Source organism: Xiphophorus maculatus, chromosome 10, assembly GCF_002775205.1.
Source record: "Xiphophorus maculatus strain JP 163 A chromosome 10, X_maculatus-5.0-male, whole genome shotgun sequence".
Taxonomy (NCBI): Eukaryota; Metazoa; Chordata; class Actinopteri; order Cyprinodontiformes; family Poeciliidae; genus Xiphophorus; species Xiphophorus maculatus.
Window position 1 is genome coordinate 12,016,418 of NC_036452.1, and position 20,800 is coordinate 12,037,217.

A 20,800-nucleotide genomic window follows, 5' to 3' on the forward strand; every position below is an offset into this window, starting at 1 on the left:
AGAGTAAAAGGGAACTGAGATAAATGCTGGACACACCTTTCAGTGTTTTGTTTTTTTTGTATATGTTGAAAACTCAGGTTTTTCTCCCAAATCACAGTCAGATTGTGTTAGGTGTTGTTCTATATATTGTTTTTTTTAAATTCAGTGCGTTGCATTAAGGTTTGTGATTGTAAGTTGTAACCAGACAAAATGTGGAAGAGGAAAGGGGGTGAATAATTATGCAATATTTTGTAACTATATTGAGTTATGAGTGTGACTGATATTAAATATATATTTAATGGCCTCACACATTCACTTCTTTCACGTCAACTACACTAATACTGCTTAACAAAGCAGCACTAAGATATCTTCATCAATCCCTTTCTGATTGTAATCTGTGTCAGTGGACGGATAGTACACACCCATTGCAGAAGACCAAAACTATTTATTTCTAATGTAGTCATTAGACATGTACAGAGTAGTCACAGTTACCTAACATATTGCTTGTACATTGCGTAAAAACCTAATGATACCTTATTGAATAAAATACTTTGTGGTTTTCTAATTGCCAACCTATTTTCATATAATCCATAATTTGTTCATTAGTCATTTAAACAGATGCTGGATTGTTTCAGTCATATTATAGTAATTAATATATATTTGGAGAAGAAACTATGTGGGTGAACTCTGGTGACTAATTCAAAAACCTTGTAAACTGTGATTTCTTCACCAGAAAACCTAGTGGGCCAGCCAGCTGTTTAACAGCTGTCAGCCAATCAGAGTTCAGTCTCTTTCAGGCATAAAACAGAGAAAACCAAAGTCCCACACAAAACCTTCTGCAAGAACACACATGCAGAGTCTGTTTGGATTTCACCCACTGCACTCAAGAACCATGATAAACACAAGGAGTCCAGGTGTTTTCTTAAGCTTGCTGATAGCCCTTTCTTTAGCTGAAGTGGTAAGGACATTTTTAACTTATCTGAAGTCAAATTTTACTTGTCTTTTCGGTATTGACTGATTAATAATATTTTCAGGGCCAGTCGAGGCATGGAAGAAGAAGAAACATTGTTGCTTTCCTGCCTTCTTCTGACAGTTCCAGTAAATAGATCCTTTATTAAGATTTCTTGATTTTGCTTCCTGAGCATTAAGTGTGTCATTTCATCTTGTAGATGGGATCTGTCTCAACGGTGGGATGTCTGTCCCTTCATTGGTCACCGGTGAACACTTGTTTTGTAAGTGCCCTGATGGTTTTTCTGGGAGACACTGTGAAACAGGTGAGAAGCTGATTTTTCAAGCTAAACTTCAGTGGTGCCAGTTCACATTTTAACCACTTGTGTCTGTAGTTATAGCGAAAGGTGACAGCTGCTATGAAGGGATCGGGTTAAACTACAAAGGGACTGTTTCAAAATCAGTCAGTGGAAAAACATGCAAGATCTGGGATTTACACACCAGGAATCGTTACCTGTTCTCAGACCTTCACTCTGGAAGACACAACTACTGCAGGTGGTCTATGGCTTGAATGTTAAACATCTGTCTCTATTCTCATACAAATAACAAAACAATTAATATCTTACAAGGAAATAGTGTGCTACTGGTCTTTGTAATGCATTTAGTCATACATCTAACAAAAAGGAAGGATTGTCATGATTCACTGAATCACTTTCAGTAGAATATAGGTCAAACACAGCAGTTTAACTGAATGCTTGTTGTTACATACCTGGCTTTACTTGCAACATTTAATGTTTTAGTTCAGTTCACATATTTAGCACTAATTAATAATAAATGCCATGTCAAGAAGACGCCTCACAAAACAAACAGAGTCAGGTCATATCCAGAAATATACTGTTTGATTTAATAAAATTAATGCAATCCAATGATACAGATTTAAATTCAGTTAAATCCAGTTTGGTCCTATATAATAACACAAAGCAAATCAGTTGTGTTTGTAATGCCGGGTGGTAAAAAGGTTATCTATCTTTGGAAATTAGGTCAATTGCAGTGAAACAATATGAATTTGCAGCAATCCCTTCTCTAGAGCAAGTATCAGGTGAGAGTGGATGTTTGGATTAGGCTTTATGGATAAATGTATTTGTATATACCTGATTAATACATCTGCGTAACATCACCGCAATAATGGAACACAGTTTTATCAAGTAGAGGCATGTATAATTTGGAGAATTTGCCGTGCTCCACATACCTCACTGGGATTAGTGTTAACATGAATAAACTGGAATTTGTCAGACAAAAATGATCTAAACCAGCCAGATGCCTTAATCCAAGAGCCCTAAGAACAATGTTAGTGAATGTAGAGTAGGTCAAAATCAGAATGGTTGTAAAGCAATACCTGCTCTTAGTTAATTTTTAATAATTTTAATTCTATTTCCCATAGATGTTTTGTAGATTTTGCATCAGAATAACAACACACTTTTGTATGTAAGTTCCAAATTTTGCATTTATGTCAACTAAGTTGTATATTGCTCTTTAACCAATTTTTTAATCAACATGTAGTGGTATTACTCAGTTTCAGCCTGGTTTAATTTTAATTTGTAAATATATTATTGTCATTACTTTAGTAACTCAAATGATCAACTATCAACTCATGAGACTTTCGAAAGACTAACTTTCTATCTATTGCCAATTTTATGGCAATTACTGGTTTATTTTATGAAATACTTTACTCACCCAATAACTGCTTTAGGCTGACAAATCTGTTGCATGTTACTGTGATTATATTGAAGTGCTAATTACTTTCTGAACTTCCATGAGAGGGAGGCCAAACTGCACTTTACTTGACATATTCAATAAGAACTTAGAAACTTCCTGAGAAGATCTTAGCATCCAAATACTTACTGAGGATGCATACTTTTTCACATGGCCTTTTCAGTCAAATTGTCAATTTTATGCCAAAGATATTTATTGTTTGTTGGTTCTTGACAGTGTTTTTCTTTCAGAAATATTCAGTACAGACTACGCCCATGGTGTAATGTTCAAAAAAACCACCAGCTAGTCCAGGAGTATTGTGATATCCCGCATTGTGACGTTGAATCCTGTAAGTATGTTCTTCCTGAAATAAGAATATTTTTTTATTCACATGCATCAGATTTGATGTAGGTCTTGACTCTCTTAGACAAGTTCAGATCTTTTTTTCTAAGAAAGATTTGGAAAATATCTTAATAAATTAGGATGTTTCAGGTATATAAGGTGCATGGTCCAAAAGTTTGAAAAAATAATAAAATCAAATCAAATCTTTTCAATCTTACAGTCACACCTGCACCTTCAATTTCACCCACCATGCCACAAGCATGTAAGCTCCTAATGCAAATGGTTTTTTTTTTTTTTTTCTGGTCATGTATGTGTTTTCCAACAACAGTTTTGAATTTGGCTTCCTTTCCAGCTGCAGAGCTGACATGTGGCCAGCGGACTATACAAAGGCAGACAAAGATTGTGGGTGGAACAGTTTCTACTGTGGAATCTCACCCATGGATCGCTGCTATCTTCTGGCGTAGCAAATGGAATCAGAATGTTTTCCGCTGTGGGGGAAGTCTGATATCTGCCTGCTGGGTCATCACAGCTGCCCACTGCTTCCCTGAAGGGTAGGAAAGTTACTATAAACAGAGCCGGTGCCAAGAAATTACAGATTTTTCTGTTGTATGTTCGTGTGTTAGCTCTCAGATGAGGCATCAACGCTTCTCTGTCACGCTGGGAAAAAATGCGATCAACGAGAGTGACCCAACAGTGGAGCAAACCTTCAGAGTGGAGCAAATCTTCATCCATGAACAATTCAACAACACTGATCAAAGCTATAACAATGACATTGGTATGAATGGATCTATTTGCTACAAAAACCTCCTAAAGAAAAACAGCCAACAACATAAATTCTAACTTACTTAAAGAAAGCTTGCCATCTTAAATAAAACAAACTGTCTTTTTTTGCTGATTTCTCTCAGCTTTGATGAAGTTGGTGGCCATACATGGAAAGTGTGCTGAAGAGACTAACTGGGTAAAGACTGTCTGCCTCCCACCGCCTCTGCAAAGCCTCCCACCAGGGATCACCTGCGAGATTGCTGGATATGGGAAGGAGAAATCTGGTGAAGAGAGTTTGATATACCTTGTTCTTCTACGTGTAAAGACTAACTGTTGCGAGGCTGTCAGAACAGCCATGGAAAAACAATCTTCGCTTTTTCTTCTTGAAAAGTCAATCAGCACTTGATTGGTTGGTCATCTTGAGTCTAATCACCTCTATAACAACAGGCATTTTGTCATTCTCATCAGTATCAGCATCTCAATAGTATGACCTCAGGAACATTTAAAAAAAATTTTTTTTAAAGCAATTGCATCCTTGAATGAACTTAATATTTCTTCGGATTGTGTTGATAGTCATGGAAATGCTATTTTTTGGATGGCTGCATGTTAAAACAAAGATACAAGATTGATGTACTGTCGTAAAATTATACCGTTTTTATTGTGCAATGTCTTATCTGTTCCTTTACTTTGCAGGGTTATGGTATAATTCTCAGTACCTCAGGGAGGCTCAGGTGAGCCTCCTTGCTGATGATGTGTGTCGACAGAAGGATTATTATGGAAATATGGTCAACAACAACATGTTTTGTGCTGCACGTCCCGACTGGAGCCAGGATGCCTGTGAGGTATTTGAGCGTGTCCATAGCTGACTTGAGAATTTCTCCCACACATGATGTTTGTTCCCATTAAAACTGTCTGCCTCTGTCTGACAGGGCGACTCAGGAGGACCACTGGTCTGCAAAGTCAACAACACGCTCTTCCTCTTTGGAATTATTAGCTGGGGAGACGGATGTGCAAAGGAAAATAAACCTGGTGTTTACACCAGAGTTACCAATTACAACAAATGGATAGAAGAAAAGACAAATCTGTCTACCATCACTACTGGAACCATGTTCCCTCAGAAATGATTTAAAGCTCAGGCCACAAATTGTTTGGAGAATAACAAAGAAGTTGTTATTGATAAAGCAAAATGACAACTGCTAGGGATTTCTGAGCTGTAAAACAACTTAAGCTGAACTACTTCGTAAGCTTGACTGAAAGATATAGAAAATACTTTTACGTTTCTGTTTATATTAATCAGTTTTTATTATTCCATCTAATCAGCACATGTATGACTCAGTTCACTCAGTGTTGAGTGTTGCGTTTCTCTGTCTTTTATATATTTCAGGTAAAATAGAAACAAAGCAAGAGCAAATTCTCTTCTGATACAGTATATGTGATAAAACGTGTTGGTGTTAACTTTTATACCTCTGCTAAGGAATAAAAGTTTTGTATTTATTTTTTCTTAATTGTGCCTGTAATTTTGCTTCATGATATGATCTTCCTTTAAGCAAATACAGTTTTTACACTGATAATTTGATGTTGTCTATGTCTGTAAATGAATCAGGGCACTGTAGCTTTAATAAGGTTGAATTGAAATTAAATGAGTTACTGCTTCTGTCTTCTTAAAAACAGAATGAAAGCAAAACATCTTCTTTAGTGCCTTCATCAAGGAATCCGTGTTTGTTATTGTAATGATTCGTTACACAACTTTGCCACCCTGTGGTCAAAACGAAGCATAGCATGTTATCAAAGACTGACGAGTGATAGTGGCTTCACATTAAAACAGTCGTCAGGACATAGAGTGACAGCTGAATGTTGAGTGGGCCACCAGGCTTTACTTGCCCCCCCATCAGGCTAAGCATAATTTGTTTATTTATTAAATAATTTTCTCTACACCGGTAACAGTATTAAAGAGTCTCTTGGTTGGAAGCACAATGGCAAAATAGAATGGTTAGTTTGTAACAACAGGTGTATTTTTTTATTGGCCATCTTTACCAATCTACACACCAACAACTTCAGCAAATAAAGTGACACTTAAATAAGGATGAAACAACTGAAGTACAAAAAATTTGTATTTATTTATTTTTCCTTTTGTTAAGACTTGAAAGTTGATTTTTAGGTATTGTTAATAATATCTTCCAATAGCATATTCTTAAATTTTCTGTCATCTTTAGAAACGTATAATTATTATAGGCAGCTGGATGACGGCCCTAGCAACTCTACCACCGGACACAGCAAGTTATTATCTGGGGTAAACCGTGTTGTGTGATTCTTCAGCTAAATGCTCTCCAGTGCAAGAGGATGGTAACAGTCGAGGGTCACGACTCCCTTTGAACAGAACCAGAACCAGGATATAATCTTTTACCTTTTTTGAATTCAAGTAGAAAAATAGCGCCACAAGATGGTGCTAAAGTTGTAAAAAAATACACACGAAATGCCATGACGTAATTACAGTTTGAGCAGAAGCCCACAATAAGAAACAACTTTAATCCAGTTGTTGGAAAAAAAAAACACTAATATTGCAGTAGTTTTGTGTCATATTAACAATTTCCTGGCAAATATTTAAGCTTCATCAGAATTATAATTTTCTATTGTATTTTATGCCTGTTATATGAAAATTATCCACAGGTTTGGTTGCTACACTTTATGTCTGTCACCAGATTTAGCTGTTGTCACCTGTGTGTGCAGAATAGGTGGATACATTTCACATAAAGAATTTTAATGTATTCACACACTGTCATATATTTGGGTTTTATTTCCATCACATTGAGGTTTTATCGTTTGTTTGTTTTTACAGTTCTACTGTGTGTCTGTGAATTCCTGCTTGTAGTTGATTTGTCTCTATGTTTTTTTTGTTTTGTTTCTCTTTTTTTTTTGTCTTTTTGACCATTTTAAATCTCCTGTCTTCATTTCTGCCTAAATAAAATATTTATCTGATGCATTTCTTCTCTTAAAGGTTTGTTTTAAGTCATGGCTGTACTCCATATTGTGACATTCACAAATTTAGCTTCTTTTTATCTTGCTTTTGTCTGCGTGTTTTCTGTTAGTTTTTTTGCATCCCTCTGTGTCTTTTCTCTTTTAAAAGTATCCTGTATTTTTGTCTCTTTGTGCATGTGTTATTCCTGTTTGTGTATTTTTTAACATTTTTATGGAGATTTATGGTTTGTCTGGTTTTGTATTTTTCCATGTTTATTTTGCATCAGTTGTAATACTTGTTTCTTCTGCTGCTTTGCTTTTCTAGTTATTTTGGATATACTTGTTATTTTCAAGACTCTCTATAGTTGTGGTGATTGCAGAGCAGCCTAAAAGTTTCCATGAGCTCAGAAAAAGTTTCAGAACAAGTTTGCTGGACAGATGAACTCATGAGTCCTTGCTGATCTCTAGATTTTGCAAGCAGGGACAGGCTGCTGCACCCACCCAACAGAATCAGTTCATACATTCAATGTTTTAAAAAACTGTTGAAGTTTTCATGATTCATAATTTGTGTATGCATTATGATTCATTTGTGATTAAACAAAGTTAATTCAAGCGGGAAAGAACACACTGAAAACTAATATTCATCACCGTTGTTTGACGGTTATCCAGACAGACTCGTCTGAATGACTAGTCTAACTTTCTCACTGGATATTTTGGGTGGGGCTCAGACTATTTTGTTCAGTTGCTCCCATCCTTTGGGACAAACATTTTTACCTTTATTTCCTTAACATGGTAGAATTGTTGTTTCTAATGTTTTCCTTTCACAGTTATTTTTTTACAACAAATACTCTCCCATTTTTTAAAATTTTACTCCATCTGCATTAAACATAATAAAACAGCATTTTGTCCACTTTATGGACCTAACCTTTATTGCTTTATCTGTAATGTTTTGTTGCAAGATGTCCTGCAATGTCCCAATGATTAAAGTGCATTCTTGTCCTTAACTTCTGCTGTTTTGCTTTTCTAGTTATTTTGGATATACCTGTTATTTTCAAGACTCCCCAGAAGTAACACTGGGAGTGACATCCCTGGTGCTGCAGTGCAGGACTACAGAAACACACCTTGCTGCAGATGAGGTGTGTCTAAGTGGGTGTGACTTCAAGCTCGTCTCTAAACCAAGCTTGACTCTCTTTTCAGAGGACTCTCTGCCATCCCACGAGTGCCATATTACCTGAAGTAAGTACTTTTATTTTGAAGTATTTATTCTTTTTTTTTGGTATCGTATTTATCAAACACTAAATATGCTCTTGTGGTAATACCTGGTGGAGATTTTTGTGGCTCTTTGTGAATAAATTTCCGTAATATATGGTGTCCTGGCTGCTCTCTGCTTCAGCTTCTCATCTGAATTGTTTCCTTGTAGTCGTTCCTGAGCAGCCGCCACCATGCCTGAGACTGCAGAGTCCCACTCCGTGACCCTCACCACTAACCGTAACTGCACCTTGGAGATCACCAACGTCAGTACTATTTACTGTCTCGTCAATCCAAAGTAAGAACCTCTGAAAGACGGCCAGTAGTTTCCTCCATGATCTGCATCTTAAATACAATCAAACATTTGTTCATGGCTCATTGGAGGTCTCATTTCTTGGGTTTTTCAGCCTTTTTTTCCTTTTGCAAGTTATTTTGCATACCTGTTTTGTTTCAACTGTGTGTTGATTTACAAATCTGGGGTGTTTTCTCAGTTTTTCATATATTTGTGCATGTTTATTTTTTTAAATCTATTTTTGATTAGTAAGTGAATTTGTGATTGTCTTGGGAGGGTGGGTTATATTATGAGAATTTAGGATTTACCTTTCATTTTTCAGTTACATTTTTTGCTGGATTTCAATAGATTTTCTATTACTTTTGATGAAATGACTCATGACTCCTTTTCTATTCCTTTCAGGGTTCACATGGAGAGTGGCTTCCCATTCAGTCCCCCGCAGCCCACTGTGCGCACCACCAAGACAGAGGTGTGCTCCTTCACCAAGGACGACAACACAGCGTCCGGAGCCGTGGGCGTCCTGACCTACGAGCTGCTTAACATGCGTGACCAACGCTGCAGCGAGCTGATGGCCATCATGTTCTCTGTGCCATTCGACTACAACATCTACAAGAACTGGCTTGGCGTGGGCATCTTCGAGAACACGCGCGCCTGCGATAACAAGCTGTTCGACACAATGTACAAAGGCAAGGATTTCACCAACTTTTTGCGCCAAGAGGCCAATGGCTCCGGAGTGGTCTTCCAGGGCAAGAATCTGGACGTGAGGGCCTCCATGTCTGATAATGGAAAGGCGATCATCAAAGTTGAGCTGTATGACAAGATGGGCAGATGAACTGTTTGCAATGCTGTCAAAATGAACAGCTCACATCACTTGAAAGCATTATAGTTGACATTCCTGATTGTTGATTCCTGTCATTATGAGTGCTTTAAAAAAAATTAAAGTAAAAAAAATAATCTAATTCACTTCTTGTCTACTTTGCTTTGTTGGCAGTCCTTTTTTCTTTGACAAAAAATTGCTATACAAATGCAAACTAATAAGTTAAAATCAGAAGCTGTGTGCAACACAGTCGTTGGACAGGATGACTGCAGTGGATTATAAGATGATCACCATGGAAACAAAAAAAAACAAAAAATCGAAGTAAGACAAAAGAAACGGGTGTGGTTTTCTAGCCTGAGAGGGAGTCACTGTGAGGCAAACTCAACCGTGTCATACCTTGCCAAGAAAATACAGTTAAAACAAGAAAAACCACATTCAGCTACACCTATTTTCTGTGTGCATCGTTAGAAATACCTGATTAATGAAGTCTGAGACAGGGCGGCACACAGTTGGGAATCTGCTGTGGGTGGAGACATGGTGGGTTGTCTCACATTCCCCAGTAAGATTTACCTGAACACTAGAGTCTGGGATTCAAATACGACATCGCACAAGCGAGCAACACACCACTGGCACAGACAGGTAAGCCCTTTTTGCTTCTTGAACTTACTGAGAAGTAGTTTTTCTGGTCAGTGAATTGATTATTAGTAACTGCATGTCTGTTTGATCTGTAGTTAAACACTTGAAAACAAAACAATGAGTGAATCAGCAGAGGCTGTGGCTGCCACCCTCAAAAGCAGAAGGAATGTCACCATTGAGATCACCAACCTTAGCAACAATTACTGCCTTGTTAACCCCAAGTAAGTGCAAAATAGGTACAGTTAGCTTCCTACCCCTAAAGTAAAAAAAAAAAAAAATGATTTTTTTTTATGACTTTTGTTTCTGCAAAGGGTTTTCTTAGACAATGGCAGCGTCCACAGCCCTCCCCAGCCCACTGTTCGCCCACAGAAGACAGAAGTCTGCAACTTCTCCAAAGACTGCGGAAAAGCGACAGGTGCTGTAGGCGTGCTGACCTATGAGCTGTTTGGCCGATCAGCCAACAGTGCCAAAGAGATTATAGCAATAATGTTCTCTGTGCCATACGACTACAACATTTACAAAAACTGGGTGGCTGTGGGAATTTACAATGTGGGCAAAGAATGCAATGTGAACCTCTACAAAGAGATGTACTACAACAAGGAGCAGACAGGCTTTGTCCGGCAGGAGTCCAATGGCAGTGGGATCATCTTTGAGGGCAGCAACGTGGACATCAGGGCCACCATGTCCCCCATGGGCAGGGCCATACTGAAGGTGGAAATCTGGGACAAGCTTTTCACCCAAATGGCACAGTGCACTAACTGATTATATTAAAACAAGTTCATGTTAGACATGGTCAGCTCTGTGTAAACCTGTGCTAATATTATTCCTGTTCATGCAATAAAAGCATACCTACTCAAAGCATCAGTTGTATTTATTTCTGCCAAAGGGAGAAAGAAACAAACAAAAGTTTAACAGGTTTATTTCTGTCAACATAGTTCTCTCCTGCATATTTAAAAATATATAAACAATCAAATAAACAAATACTTTCAATGTGAAAGTACATTTCCTCCAGTTGTGGTGTTTTTTTTTTTTTTAAATAAAGCCGTTTTAATAAGACAGTCTGAACAGTCTACTTGAAGGCAAATAATAATGTGCCATCAATCTGAATTGCTGTTGTAGCTGCATCCAGACATGCCAACAAATGGTTGCATGATCATAATTTTAAAAAACGTGCAAATTTGGGGGCTAAAACTACTTTTGTTTTGGTTTGGTGTATACAGTTTAAAAAATGGATGACTCTTCAAGGTCAGAATTTGTCATTTTAACACCGAATGCTTAAAAACAAAAAAAATCATCCATTACTTCTTCAAAGGTTTGCTACCTGTCTGTGACTAAATTACCCCTTTGTATTTCAAGAACAATAAAAAAGTCAGGATACCTCTGCTTTATAATTTCTTGTAAATAACACCTCAGTACTACCATACTGAACTTTGAGTGCTGCATGTTTATTTTGAGTGCAGCATCTGTGCCTCTCTTCCAAAAACAAAAAAAACCCCAAAAAAACAAACAAACTCATAATGTAGAAAAAAGGCTCACAGATAGTGAAGTGGACATTTTTTCTTTAAACAGAAAGTTTATTCATTCAACTATTCATTTTATCAGTAAGGAACAGTAAACTACAAAATTATACATAAAAAAAATCTGAGTGAGAATGCCATCACACATACAGCTCAGCGACTCCATCTAGTGGTAAGTTTGCAGATGTCGTTTATAAGGTAGCAATTTTCTGTAAGAAAACAAAATGCAGCAAATTAAGCATCTGACAAGGAGCTGGGATGGTTGGATCATCCCAGCTCCTTGTCTGAAGGACTTTGTGGTGTCATTATAGGAGGAACCACAGTATCACAGGCAGTTGATGGAGATTCTGACACTCAGTTAACAGTGAGTTTAAGTTACAAGACAGAAAATGTCTCATATTAACATTAGTTAATGTTAATAAACTAACATTAAGACCTAAAACTGAGGCATATCCGTTTTAGGTCTTCAGTTAAATAAAATTCAGATCAGAACAATCATTTTTACTAGCATGTAATCTGATTAACCACATTGTTCATTAAAAACACTGATGACTGTATTGAATCTGTCCTTCAGGTACATCTCAAGCGAGTCTAGAGACATCTGCTTCACATCATATCCCCTGTACTCTTTCTTAGCCGTCTTGTCTATTGGAACAATCTCCTCTGTGCTGTTGGGGTCATTGCGTCCAATAGCAGCGAAGGTTGGAAAGGCATCTTTCAGTCTGTCAGGAATACTCTGGTTGTAATTTGGGCAGCAGTATGCAGACCAGAGGTATTCTGGCACTGCCACCCGATTCTTCATCCAGTGCTCTTCTTTCTGGTAGGGCATGATGCCTGTCACTATGTAGGCTTCTCCAAGGCAGTAGGTTGCCATGGTCTTGTTGACAGTAAGCTCTAGGACTTCCCAAGGTCCATCATTTGACCATCTCTTCTGAGGAACCACATTGGTGAGGGTGAATGTGGCAGACCGGCACTGGTAGGTCTGGTGATGAAGACTAGGGTTTAGGTGGCCACAAGAGAAGGTGGAGTTGATGTAGTCCAGGCTCACTGCTTGGCTCTCCACGATGTTCATGTCAACTGGTCCAGGCAAGAAGGGGACCATGTTGCCATCTGCTGAAGGGTAGGCTAACTGTTCATGAACCGAAAGGGGAAAAAATGTTTCAGAAAAATTACATGAATAAGACATATTTGAATGTATAATTGAAATGTAAGTGACGCTGGATTTTCTTTATCTGCTTTACTCGCTGATGATCCATTTCTAGGAACTGATGGAGATGCTTCTACTCTGGCTTCTGTCTTTGCTTTGTATCATATGACTATGTCACACTTTCTGCAGCCCCATGGTAGATACACATTTGCTACTACCTCTAGAGATGGATTATGGGTGGGATGTTGATGGGTTAACTTCAACCCTCACATTCTTTGTCAGGCCCATTTTGATTGTGAGACAAAAAAAATATGCACAGATCCTTTCAGAGGTAACCATAAGATTGTTGGAAACACCAAGTTGATCAGTACAAATCCACAAATCACCCAATGAGACAAAATTCCAAATTTTTATGTTCAGTTTTGCAATTATGTCTGCATTTCTGCACTACTCACTGTGTCTTGATTGACTTATTCTCTGGTTTAAATCCAGCTTCTCAGAATGGTTGATATAGAACAACAGTTTAAAAAAAAGAGAAAAAGTTGACTGTTTTTTTACCATTCACTGACCCACAAAAAGTCCACTTTCCCTTTTTTAAAATCAGATTTTTCGTCTAGATGTACATAGTCAAAGAGGTACTTATTTGAACTTGTCTTTTTGTTATTTTATTATCCAAATGATTCAGCGATTCCAGAATCTTAATGTTTTTGTTAAAAAAAGGAAATGGCACCACACCAGGGTTTTTTTTTTTTTTTTGCTGATTAGGGTTTTTATATAAAGTATCAGTAACTCACTTGTCTGTTTTTTGTTTGAAAATATTTTTATTATTTGGAACAATAACTTTTATGCTTGGCAATAATCTCTGAGATTACCAAACCTCAAAATAATGTGTTATTTCACAAAGTGAAAGTGTTATACCTGAAATTTTAAGAAAAAAACTAAAAGGAAGCTAATAAACTGAGAAAGGAAGCATTAATTTATTAAAAACTTAGAATCTTCAAAGGAAATACTAGTAGCATTCTATGACAGAGTTTAGGGCCATTGTAGATAAAAGAACTAAACATTCAGTACAGCAGTTTAACAGACAAAAAAAACAGTACAGGGTTATTTGCATAAACTTGCTGACCGTGAAAACACGGATATCACTTCTCCTTTTCCAGATGTCTGTCCTATATTTCTTTAGATTCTGAAAAACACTGAAAATTATTAGCTAAGTGAACTAAAATTGGACCTTTAGAAACTAAAGAGAGATTTTTTTAGGCTTTTCAGATACGAGTTTTAAACTAGTAAACCAGGAGGCACCTGTTTCTCCTGTCAATAAAATCTTTGATACTTAGGGACACCACTTCTTGTACAGTATACAACTTCTCATCCTATCAAAATCAGAGAACTGAAAATGTGAATTCGAACTTACTTACCTGTGGCTCATATTTCCAGGAAGCTTTGGGCCTTTTCCCAGTTGGTACAGAGTACAAATAAGCTGAAAACCATGCTGAACGGCGAGGTCGACTGTATAACGTGGCAAACTGGTACATGTTGTTGTAACGTTGGCAGATCGGAGTCCCAGCCAGGCCCTTGGGGGGCCAGGATTTGTAGAAAAATTGCAAGCACGGGGTGAAGTCTCCAACATCAGCTACAGAGGCAGAGATGAAGGCCAGAAGAACCAGATTTGTGCACAAACCTGTCATTTTCATCTGCTTTCACACAGAGTCAGGAATCAACTAAGAGCATGTTCCTGTTTTACAAACACATGACCTCTGAATGAAAGCAGAAACAAGTTTCAATATGACTTTCTCCAAATGCCTTTTTATTTGAACAGATGTGAAAATTATTTGTGTAAATGTCACTTTCCACAATAATACAATTTTATTAGTTAGGACGTTTGCACAAATCCAAAAAAAAAAAAAAAAAGAAATATGGAGACTCCAAGAAAGTGCCATAAAGGGGTAGTATTTTGTAAAATCAACTTTTTTGTGCTTTAAATCACGTTATAATGTTATTCTCTCATCAAAAATATACCTGCGACGTTGCTTTGATTCTTCCTTCAATGCTTAAGAAATCCTTCAATCCGGACCGAGGACTACTTTGAGGTGCAGCTCCTCCTCGGAGTTGTAGTTTCCGCCTCACAGAGCATGCCTCCTCCCGACCCCACGCAGCTCCTCCACTCAGCCCGTTCAGACTAGTCAGCAGCAATTAGCGAGTACCTGACGCAATTGCACACCTGCTGATCTCATTATATGAGCTACTTCTCAGCACAACGCTGGTAAAAACGCAGTTAAAAGGTCTATAGAGGAGCAATGTTATGATGACTTCCTGAAGGCAGAGTTTCAGGAGGAGCAGGAGTTTTTAAAGAGACAGAGGCTCAATTTTAAGACAGATTACGAAGTCAAATATATATAGCATTTCAGTTTTGATCCTCCATGCATAGTTAGCTGATTGTGCTATATAGTAGGACTATGTGCCTGTACTGAAATGCTTTGTGGAAGGAGCACAGTGAGCACCTGACATTGTACACGGACAAGTCAAATATGTTGTTAAAACAGTTTGGCACCCAGAGTGATTGGATGCAAGTGTAATTTGATCGGGAGATGTGGATTTAGGATTTAGGCATACCTTGAAAGCTACCCCTTGAATGCTACGACCACCTGTCGTAATGGAAATCCACCCCATCTAACTCTTTTGCCCTCCTGGTGTACCTAGTGACCGATCTATTCCTTTAAGACAGTTATACCGTACAGGTGCTGAGTGTTGGGAGTTCTCTACCTTTACTCACCATTCTAATTACTTTACAACTCCCAAGAGTCAAATTTGTTCATCTAACACACCACGAAGCATTTTTCCATCTGTTCAGGCGAAAACACTCATCATTAATTGGTTCACAGTGCCCTCTGGTGTCCTGAAATTAACCTAACACTGTTTTTTTCTCCACATTCATTAGGACTTTCCTAGTATTAAAAAGTAAGACGTATCATATAATTTCAGGTTTTGAAATATTCTGTAAACAGTTGGATAAAATATATAATTATTGGGTTTACTGTGACAAAATTAATGTGGTGGCTATTATTTCCTGCATTTTCTAAATAAATAAAAGGGAAAAAAGGGACATTTCTTTCTCATATGGTATGGAACTATGTTAGCATCTGTTAATAATTAGAGTTCCATAACGTTAGCAACTTCCAGAAATATTCTGGGAACATTTTGTTACCAACTGAAGAATAATTCCCTCTTTTGAAAAAGGGAATTTTTCAATAAGGAAAACCATAGCATTTTTAAGGAATCTGCATTTTTTTTTATGAACCTTTGATACTTGGAGGGTGGGTGCTCTTGGCAGAATGTTTCCTTTTCCTCGAATTCAAACTCACACAGATGAACTTGGAGTCCAGTCCTCACGTACCCCTCCCACACTTCTTATGTAACACAATAATCAGGACTTAAATTCTGCACAACACAGGCACTGAGACCTTTTTGTCCTGAGAGAACCAAACGTACATTTCCTCTGGTGTGTTAGAGCTGCGAGGTAGGTCACAACACTTTCTTTGCAACATGTTAACATAACTCATACAATAGATACGATTCAGGGTAGAGTTTCCTCTTTCTAACTTCTTAAAGATCAGACCTGCAAACAGAAAAATTATGGTCTCGGGGAATAATTGTTTTAAATGTAATAGTTTCAGATCAAGTTTCTTGAGGACACATTTTGAGATTAGAGACTAAACTAACACCAACCATTAGTGAGAACATGTGTTCTACTGGACTTTGATTTATTGAGCAACTACTGTGTGTTTCCCTAGATTATGTGCCATATATAACCTCAAAGCTATGTCTGTTTTGTGTAAACATCCTGATTTTGAAACTCACACTGAAACAGAATTAGAACGGCAACTTTCTTGGTACAAGTATATCTCAAGGGTTTGAAAAACTGCAGCTGAGCTTTATACGTAGGAGTCAAGGTTAAGGAAAATCTTGCATTCCTATATCACTAAAATGTTTCTCATGCACACGGAAAAAAAAACATGCTAATAATTTCCAGATGTCCATTGATCTTTCTCAGTTCTACAGTGTAATTGTTCATTTAATATATTATACACTGTTAGTTTTGACTGATTTGTACAGTGCAATTAAAAAGTATTCATACCACTTGAAACTTTCCGTAGTTTTATTATACCAAAAACTAAAAGCTTTAATGTTTTTCAGTGGGATTACGGTCTAAAAAGTTGGTTTCCATTTGTATTCATCCCCCTAAATTAATAGGTTTTTTGTCTGATGGTCTTTGGGGGAATGTTTCTATCATCTTTGCACACCTGGCCAATCAGTGATCGACAGTCTTCTGATGCCACCTTTTTAGTCCGACTCTGCATGAATGGAATCCGATTGAAGTAGGTTCTAAAAAAAAGGCCGGTAACATGTAGACATTACTAATGGAAAACCCTTTTAACCCATGGAGAGCTGAGTCGAGCTGCACTGACTAGGCACTAGTGGAAAAGGGCAACATGATGCTGTTTGTTCACCAATGTTCTCTACACATCTGAAGCATTCATTGAACGGCTGAATTATTACTGATATTAAATTACACACAGACGTAATTGTATGCAATTGTATTTAGAGGTATTAGAGTAAACAGGACTTGATACACACTTGCCAGATTTTCTTCGTTTTGGGAAAAAATGTAAAATTATTAATTATTTTTGTTCAACTTCAGTTATGCAATACTTTGTGTTGATCTATCACATTTTATACAAATGTAAATAAATTGGTGATTGTAGAATAATTGCTAAACACAAAGACATCTTTGCTGTAACAGTTTGAGGCTGGTCAGTCAAACACCCTTAAATGTCTTTCTCTTTTTACCTTAACACTTTCAAGTAGCATAAACAGAAGGAATGTCTTCTTCTGTCTTCTTTGCTAAATGATTAATGTTTAAAACTGTACATTCACTGTGGTATGCTTTCTCTAAATTCTTATATGTGACTATCTTCTTCAGGGCTTTTCAATGGGGAGTCTTCAAGGAGTGTCTTTCTTTCTGGTGCTGAGTGTGCTCCTCCTCACTGGTACCAGTGTCCAGGCAGGGAAGATTATGGTGTTCCCAGTGGACGGCAGCCACTGGGTCAACATGAACCTGCTGATCCAAAACCTTCATGCTAAGGGCCATGATGTCACTGTTATTCGAACAGCCACTAGTTGGTATGTCAAAGAATCTGCGCCACATTATCGCACCATTACTGTCACACTGCCACAAGCCATAGTCATTGAAAAGGAGGACTTCTTTGTGAACTTTCTCATAAAAATGCTGGAAATAAAGAAGGAAGGATCATTGACCGGTTTTGTTAAGTTTTACTGGGAGGTGCTAAATGCACTGTCGGACATTCACAAACAGGCCAGCTTATTGGGAGTGGAAATGTTTGAAAACAAGACTCTTATGCAGAGTATTCGGGATACTCAGTTTGATGTGGTCCTGATTGATCCAGGTTTACCTGTCGGAGTTCTGGTGGCTCATGAACTAAAGCTGCCAATAGTTTATAACGTGAAGTGGATCACCAGTGGAGAAGGCCATTTTGTTGTGGCTCCTTCTCCAACTTCATATGTTCCAGTTTCTGCACACCCTGTGACCGACAAGATGACATTTATCGAAAGAGTCAAAAATACATTGTTCTATTTCCTAAACACATGCATTGACAAGTTTGTTGTGTGCCCTCACTATGATAGACTGGTATACAAGTACTTTGGTCCAGACGTGAATTTCTATCACCTTCTTCAAGGTGCAGACATCTGGCTCATGAGGGTAGACTTTGTCTTTGAATTCCCCAGGCCTACCATGCCAAACATTGCCTACATTGGTGGATTTCAGTGCAAGCCGTCCAAGCCTTTATCCAAAGAGCTGGAAGAGTTTGTTCAGAGTTCAGGAGAGCATGGTGTCCTCCTGATGTCTCTGGGTACACTGGTTAAAGGTCTGCCAACAGACATCAACTCAGAAATAGCTGCTGCTTTTGCCCAGCTTCCTCAGAAAGTCATATGGAGACATGTTGGTGAGCGACCCAGCAACTTGGGCAACAATACCCTTTTGGTTAAGTGGATGCCACAGAACGACCTGTTGGGTCATCCAAAGACTAAAGCTTTTGTGGCCCACGGTGGCACTAATGGTGTCTACGAGTCCATCTACCACGGAGTGCCCATCATCGGCATCCCCCTTCTGTTTGACCAGTTTGAAAACATCCTGAGACTGGAAGCGCGAGGAGCAGCGAGGGGGGTGGATGCAACACAGCTCACGCGACAAAACTTCCTGGAAGCAGTGCAAGATGTCATTAACAATTCCTCCTACAGAAAGAACATGAAGCGCCTGTCTGCTCTCCATCGGGATAAGCCAATGCATCCTTTGGATACTGCAGTGTACTGGATAGAGTTTGTCATGAGACACAAAGGAGCCGCACATTTACGAACAGAGTCTTATAAGATGCCTTGGTATTCTTATTATTCTGTGGATGTTTTTGTCGTCTTGTTGGCAATTTTGCTGATGCTGACAGCTGCTGTGGTAGGTTTCATACGATTCCTCTGCTTTCAGCTGAGCAGGAAGAGAAAATCTAAGCAAGAGTAAGTCAGCACTCTGAAACAGAAGGCTGTTTATTTAACTTGACTTGGATCAGTGATGTAACTAACGTAAGAATACACTTTTGCATTTCCAGGTTTTCCATATAAAAAAATGATCTAGTGTTAGGCAAATTCTAAAATGATTGAATCAATTCTCAAATATGCAAAATCTCACACTAGATTCAAGAGTGTCATTATTTATTGTTTTTATTGTAGGGGGAGAAGCAGTAGAAAATCATAGAAATGAAATGCTTTCTGTAGTCAGTTATCATCTTATTGACAGCCTATAAACGTGGCATTTTGCTGCTCTAGCATCCGGGTGAGTGCTAACATAAGCAAGGTAGAAAAGCATCAAACAACAATGACCTTGGAGAAGCAATTGTTTATGTCCAATAATAAAGGGTTGTAGGGTCATTTCCAGACTACTAGGCAGAATAATTATTTAAAAGTTGGCAGAACTCACACAAATCTCCAGTGGGGTTTGATCTGGCAGCAATGAGTGGGATATCTCCTATGCCCCACACAAATAAAAACTGGCAAGTATGGGAACAAGGGTGCCCCCCATTTATTTATTAATTTTACTTTTTTTCACTTCCTGTCAGCCCTCTCCAATTTTGTCTACTCTTAGCACCCGTTCCCCATTGCTCTGTTGTTGTGGCGATGTAACTGCTGTTTGATATCGCTTGTACAGACTATGGTGTTATAAAAAATGTAATCAAATGTTCATCAGAAAACCTACCGGTACTGTCAGATTTGTCTAACATTCAGACTGTGAAATGTTCAGGAAATTTGGAAAGCACTCAAAACCTCTTGCAGGCTTTGTTTAGCATATTAACTGCTGGATTTCATGAGAGGACAATAAAAAAACATTGAAGAACTACAGCTTGTTTGAGCTGGATGAAAGAGAAAGCCTTTTCTCTTAGAAGAGAACATCGTCGCACAAGTTGCACCTATTTGAACTACAACACTTCCGGACCAGTGTTTTAGAAACACTGGCAGCATTTAATCTGTTGTGTTCTTTTCTTTTTTGGACACTGAACTTGAACGAACTTGAATGACCAGCTATCTCCTGAATTGTAAACACCTAAATCTGACACCGTGTCATTGCAGGGTCAATTAGTCTCTATTAGTCTGATGTTGGCTGGATTATTAATGTTTTCATTTATGCAACTGTTCAAAAGTATGCTTAGCTTATTAAAATCCTGTGTCCAAAGGATTTGTTCCAAACGGCTTCAGAAGTGCCCCCAAAACACACCAGTAACACTGAGTGAAGTTCACTGTAAAGCTAAAGTTTACCCTGTATTACAATGTCATGTCCTATCCTGCTGATGCAGTTCCATAACAATCCACTAACAAATGCTACTTAATTCTGTGTTAGAAACATTTGCTTTACAATCAATGACAGTGTTATTGTTCAGTCACAGCTGCCTTGAAGTTTTAAGTGATTTACTTTAATAATCAAATTGTGAGCAAGCTGGCAATACTTAATACATTCATTAAATAGAAACTGTGCAATTCTTTATAGTGTAATTGTGTAACTGTTTTACAGCATACTCACTATCAACAATATGTACCTGACATGTAAGCATTGACATAAAACAGAAACAAATCAGATTTGCTGTATTTGTCTTTATTTATATATCTATTTCATTCCTAATGTTTTTAGTGTTAGTGTAACTTTAGATATCATAAAGTTAAATCATGTTAATGTTAAAATAAACTGTAATATTTATAGTATTAATAAGGGCACCTGTTTCTGTGCCTTTAATTTTGAAGTAAGTTTTATGAATTTTACCCAGAAGGTGGCAGTGTCCCATTTCACA

General features: G+C 37.8%; 4 protein-coding genes and 1 pseudogene across 5 annotated transcripts; 4 read left to right on the plus strand and 1 right to left on the minus strand.

The window, feature by feature from the left end:
- The first annotated feature begins 820 nt into the window (after window positions 1-820).
- Window positions 821-5,354, plus strand: LOC102224115 (urokinase-type plasminogen activator-like). The gene is made up of 11 exons (XM_023340472.1): window positions 821-937; window positions 1,014-1,077; window positions 1,149-1,253; window positions 1,323-1,482; window positions 2,931-3,028; window positions 3,242-3,283; window positions 3,374-3,572; window positions 3,645-3,796; window positions 3,927-4,067; window positions 4,477-4,625; window positions 4,713-5,354. The coding sequence occupies exons 1-11, from the start codon at window positions 830-832 to the stop codon at window positions 4,905-4,907; spliced, it is 1,413 nt and encodes a 470-aa protein (XP_023196240.1). The 5' UTR covers window positions 821-829; the 3' UTR covers window positions 4,908-5,354.
- A 2,520-nt stretch (window positions 5,355-7,874) lies between these two features.
- Window positions 7,875-9,242, plus strand: LOC102233460 (bryoporin-like). The gene is made up of 3 exons (XM_014468393.2): window positions 7,875-7,974; window positions 8,159-8,284; window positions 8,681-9,242. Exons 2-3 carry the CDS (start codon window positions 8,181-8,183, stop codon window positions 9,108-9,110), a joined length of 534 nt encoding a protein of 177 aa, XP_014323879.1. The 5' UTR covers window positions 7,875-7,974; window positions 8,159-8,180; the 3' UTR covers window positions 9,111-9,242.
- Window positions 9,243-9,635: 393 nt separating this feature from the next.
- Window positions 9,636-10,590, plus strand: LOC102224374 (DELTA-actitoxin-Ate1a-like). The gene is made up of 3 exons (XM_014468428.2): window positions 9,636-9,734; window positions 9,827-9,952; window positions 10,043-10,590. Exons 2-3 carry the CDS (start codon window positions 9,849-9,851, stop codon window positions 10,491-10,493), a joined length of 555 nt encoding a protein of 184 aa, XP_014323914.1. The 5' UTR covers window positions 9,636-9,734; window positions 9,827-9,848; the 3' UTR covers window positions 10,494-10,590.
- Window positions 10,591-11,270: 680 nt separating this feature from the next.
- LOC102233719 (endonuclease domain-containing 1 protein-like) lies at window positions 11,271-14,407 on the minus strand. Of its 2 annotated transcripts, XR_002753398.1 has the most exons (3): window positions 13,814-14,407; window positions 11,542-12,377; window positions 11,271-11,501 (listed from the first exon to the last, which is right to left on the minus strand). XR_002753398.1 is itself a non-coding variant. In XM_005794800.3 (2 exons), the coding sequence occupies exons 1-2, from the start codon at window positions 14,087-14,089 to the stop codon at window positions 11,769-11,771; spliced, it is 885 nt and encodes a 294-aa protein (XP_005794857.3). In that variant the 5' UTR covers window positions 14,090-14,407; the 3' UTR covers window positions 11,271-11,768. The 2 variants fall into 2 exon arrangements, 1 of the variants encoding a protein (XP_005794857.3); XM_005794800.3 differs by having other exon boundaries at window positions 11,271-12,377.
- A 1,399-nt stretch (window positions 14,408-15,806) lies between these two features.
- Window positions 15,807-20,591, plus strand: LOC102224622 (annotated as a pseudogene).
- Window positions 20,592-20,800: the final 209 nt, after the last annotated feature.